This window comes from Triplophysa rosa, linkage group LG1 (genome assembly GCF_024868665.1).
Source record: "Triplophysa rosa linkage group LG1, Trosa_1v2, whole genome shotgun sequence".
Taxonomy (NCBI): domain Eukaryota; kingdom Metazoa; phylum Chordata; class Actinopteri; order Cypriniformes; family Nemacheilidae; genus Triplophysa; species Triplophysa rosa.
The window spans coordinates 35,918,600-35,922,906 of NC_079890.1; the positions used below are offsets into that span (position 1 = coordinate 35,918,600).

The window sequence follows — 4,307 nt, forward strand, 5'->3', positions numbered from 1 at the left end:
ATGTATCTTTTGTCCAGTTTGATCATTTTTGTTTTTGTTGATCAGGTGGCACTGAAATACGTGTACACATCCAGGCATCTGGATTATGTCAGCATCGTAAGTCGTACCTATTATTTTTCTTATGTAAGATGTTTTATCTTACATGCACAAAATTCCCCTGTCTTCAGCTTTTTCCAAAACTGAGATGTAACTGAGAACTCTATGTAATGACGCTATTGTCTTTCGTCTAGCCGGGTCGTCCTGAACCCCTTCCGCGTGAGGTGGCTCTTCAGATGCGTGCCTGTGAGAATGGCCACTGTCCTGAGATTGTCCAGCTCTTGGACTGGCAGGAACATACGGACCGCTACATCATGGTCCTGGAGTGCCCTTCTCCCTGCGAGGGTTTGAATAAATTAGTTGAGAGCCAAGGGGGAGAGCTCGACGAGGAATTAGCGAAACGCATCATGTGGCAGTCATCCTTAGCTGCCAACATGTGCTGTGAACAGGGGGTTTTCCACCGTAATATCACGCTGGAGAACTTCCTTATCAGAACAGACACCATGGACGTCAAACTGATCAACTTCGGGTGCGGCGATCTACTTAAAACGTCGACCTACAAGACGTTCACAGGTATGTCAGACACGTTTGTATAAATACTTTGTAGAAACAAGATCAGCATTCAGATTCAGTGCTAGACTTGTTTTTAGTGGCAATGTAAACGGTAAAATGACATGAAATCTGTTTTCTTCAGGCACAAGAGAATACGTCTGCCCTGAATTTTTAAAAACCGGCGAGTACTATGGAAAGCCGGCGACGGTGTACTCGCTCGGGGTGCTGCTGTTCGCCATGTTGTGCGGGAAATACCCCAGCTCTAATGACCGGCTCTCCATCAATGAAAGGGTCTGGTCCAAAGACGGCTTGACTGAAGGTGAGCTCTTCATCAGACCAACTGGAGTTCTGAATTATAGTGGTTTGACTTACAGAATTGAATAAGATCAGAGAATCAGAGCAGGCGTGAAGTTTAAAGTGACATTCAGATAAACTCACAGTTTAAGGTTATAATCGTCTCTTTCTGAACAGAATGCTGCCGTCTGGTTCAAGACTGTCTGCAGGAGGATCCAGAGAAACGTATTGGTCTGGAAAGGCTCCTTGAACACGAGTGGTTTCAGGTACGAAGATGTTTATACACCTGACACCCAGCAAAAAAGGGGATTAGTATTGGTCACCATATAGTTTTTAGAGCATCAGCCACGTACAGTAGAAAACTGACTACATGTTCTCTGTAGAGGCTTCAGTTGTTGAAAAAGTGTTTTTATTTGGCTGCATTTTCTGAATGTGTTTTTTGTTGTTGGTTTATTCTAAAATCTGGAAGTTGGCAAAAAAAATTGTGTCAATATCATATGTAGACAATACACCACTTACATTACTGTTCATTTCAGTGCAAAGATCATGCAGACGACCTCCAGACTCCCGTCAACTCAGATCAGACTGAAGAGAAGCTGGAGGATGTTAAGAAGTCCAAGGTGTTCATTCGGAGTGAGTTTACTTCCATAATTCCAACATAACATAAAACAGATATAGTCTGAGTCCTTTATTCTGATTGGCCAATAGCTGTGTTTCATTCACACAACGATTAAGTGTATCACTAACACACTCTTGGTTTCTGTAAATTGTTGCTGAATATGTCATTACAAACACGCATATATAATACAGTACATATGTGTGTATATAATAACATATTCAGGTTAAATTCGTTTTTTTAACAACAACAATATATTTGACAGTTTTTACAGATATTGTTAAATAGTTTTAGGTTAAAGTCACAGTGAAATTGAAATTTACAATGCCTATTTTTTCATGAAATATTGCAGTGTTGACTGTAAATAGTTGATCAATGTGGATCATTCTGTTTTTAAAATTCGTGTGCCCTCATAATCTTCAGTTAAAATCTGAAAATGCTCTTCCGTCCTGTAATGACTATCCATCTTAAATGACGTATGTTAGATGGCTTGGGCGGAGCAGCCGTTAACTCCTCCCCTTCAACAGTCAGTCTGCTGCCAGTTCCATTTCAAAATGCAACGGCTGTTTTTATAGATCCAATCAATTTGCAGAGAAAGACGAAAGCCACGCCCACTATTTTTCTCATTCTCGGAAGTAGAAACGATCGCAACTTCCGGATCACGGGGACTTTAAGTATTGCTAATGTTTGGTGATTCAAGTCTGCTGCATTTCTCTTTTAACAGAAATCAATGGCTGCCAGTATAAGGTCGGCAGAAAGCTGGGTCAAGGCGGTTTTGGAACAGTCTATGAAGCGACCCGTGTGCATGATGGCTTGCAGGTGCTCATCTTACTCTACTCTTCTTTTTTATTTCAAACCTTAATGTATCCAGTGTCCACGACTTCAGTGCTTGATCTATTGAGACATGACCAAACATGCTCTTTACTGTTGTAAATGTATTATAGTACAGTTCTGTTTAGAATGAATGCTAACAAATCAATTTTTGTTTTGTTGATCAGGTGGCAGTGAAATATGTCCGGAAGACCGCGTTAGTAATCAATGACTATATCTACATTGTAAGTAGCGTGTGTTATTATTCAATTACAAACATCTTCGTAGCTTTTTTAAGTACACAAACCTAAGTTTGTTTGAGACTGAGCTAAATCCTTTTTTGTCAGTCATCTAATTGTGATAATAATTCTTACTTCTAGCCGGGGCATCCTAAACCAATTCCTCGAGAGGTCGGTCTTCAGATGCTTGCCTGTGCGGGAGAACATGTTCCTGTGATCATCCAGTTTCTGGACTGGCAGGACTTTACGGACCACTACGTCATGGTCCTAGAGCACCCTTTTCCCTGCATGGACGTGAAGCATTTCGTGAAGCAAAATGGAGGCACTGTCACCGAGAAGATAGCGCGGTTAATCTTGAGGCAAGCGGCCGAAGCCGCTGAAGTCTGCTGCAAACGGGGGGTTTTCCATAGGGACATAAAAATGGACAACCTCCTGATTAACACCAAAACCCTGGAGGTCAAATTAATCGACTTCGGGTGTGGCGATCTTCTCAAAAGCTCGACTTATCAGGAGTTTATGGGTATGTTTTATCACTTTTCTTTATGAACAGGCATTTACATAAATACTGCCTCTGCTCACTTTTGAGACATCACATTTTTTTCATGCTTTTCTTTAGGCACACGGAAATACGCTAGCCCTGAATGGCGCAAAAAGCGCAAGTATCAAGGAAAGACGGCGACGGTGTACTCGCTAGGAATGCTGCTGTTCGTCATGTTGTGAGGGAAATACCCCAGCCTTCATGACCTGTTCTTGATCAATGAGTGGTTATGGAACAAAGAAGGCTTGACTCAAGGTGAGCTCTTCATCAGACCAACTGGAGTTCTGAATGATAAAAAACAGCAAGTGGTTCAATGAAAGAATTGAATAAGATGATGAATGAGAGCAGGTGTGAAGTTTAAAGTGACATTCTGATAAACTCAGTTTAAGGTAGTAATCGTCTCTTCCATCTTTCTGAACAGAATGCTGCCGGTTCGTTGTAGACTGTATGCAGGAGAAACCAGAGAAACGTATTGATCTGGAAATGATCCGTTACCACACGTGGTTTCAGGTACTTAGATGTTTATACACCTGACACCCAGCAAAATAGGGTTTTGTTTTTTGTTGTTGGTTTATTCAAAAATCTGGAAGTTTGCAAGTCAGTATGTGTCATTATCATATATTTAGACAATACACCACTTATGTTACTATTCATTTTAGAACCAAGATCCTGCAGAAGACCTCCAGACTCCCGTCCCCTCTGGAAGCCATCACGTCATTCAGTTTCCAGATGATTCTGGATCTAACTTCAATGATCATGTGGACATTTTAATCCTCCACACTTCAGACAGTCAGTCACACACTTCAGACAGTCAGTCACGCACATCAGACAGTCAGTCACGCACTTCAGACGGTCAGGCACGCACTTTAGACGGTCAGTCACGCACTCTAGACGGTCAGTCACGCACTCTAGACGGTCAGTCGCGCACTCTAGACGGTCAGTCGCGCACTCTAGACGGTCAGTCGCGCACTGTAGACGGTCAGTCGCGCACATCAGACCGTCAGTCTCGCACATCAGACCGTCAGTCACGCACATCAGGCAGTCAGTCACGCACTTCAGACAGTCAGTCACGCACTTCAGACAGTCAGTCACGCACTTCAGACAGTCAGTCACGCACATCAGGCAGTCAGTCACGCACATCAGGCAGTCAGTCACGCACATCAGGCAGTCAGTCACGCACATCAGGCAGTCAGTCACGCACATCAGACAGTCAGTCACGCAC

The 4,307-nt window shown here is 42.8% G+C and overlaps 1 protein-coding gene across 1 annotated transcript; it reads left to right on the plus strand.

Annotated features, from left to right (window-relative positions):
• On the plus strand, positions 1–3,542 carry LOC130549983 (serine/threonine-protein kinase pim-2-like). The gene is made up of 10 exons (XM_057327346.1): positions 1–96; positions 231–609; positions 731–907; positions 1,060–1,148; positions 1,419–1,515; positions 2,223–2,317; positions 2,497–2,553; positions 2,689–3,067; positions 3,164–3,340; positions 3,507–3,542. Exons 1-9 carry the CDS (start codon positions 1–3, stop codon positions 3,265–3,267), a joined length of 1,473 nt encoding a protein of 490 aa, XP_057183329.1. The 3' UTR covers positions 3,268–3,340; positions 3,507–3,542.
• The last annotated feature ends 765 nt before the right edge of the window (positions 3,543–4,307 follow it).

Excerpts from the sequence above, each read along its gene's own strand:
- LOC130549983 (XM_057327346.1), top strand. The coding sequence starts at position 1 with ATGTATCTTTTGTCCAGTTTGATCATTTTTGTTTTTGTTGATCAGGTG. Across the intron at positions 908-1,059 it reads CAAAGACGGCTTGACTGAAG|AATGCTGCCGTCTGGTTCAA; the intron begins GTGAGCTCTTCA and ends CTTTCTGAACAG. Across the intron at positions 2,318-2,496 it reads GTGTGCATGATGGCTTGCAG|GTGGCAGTGAAATATGTCCG; the intron begins GTGCTCATCTTA and ends TTTGTTGATCAG.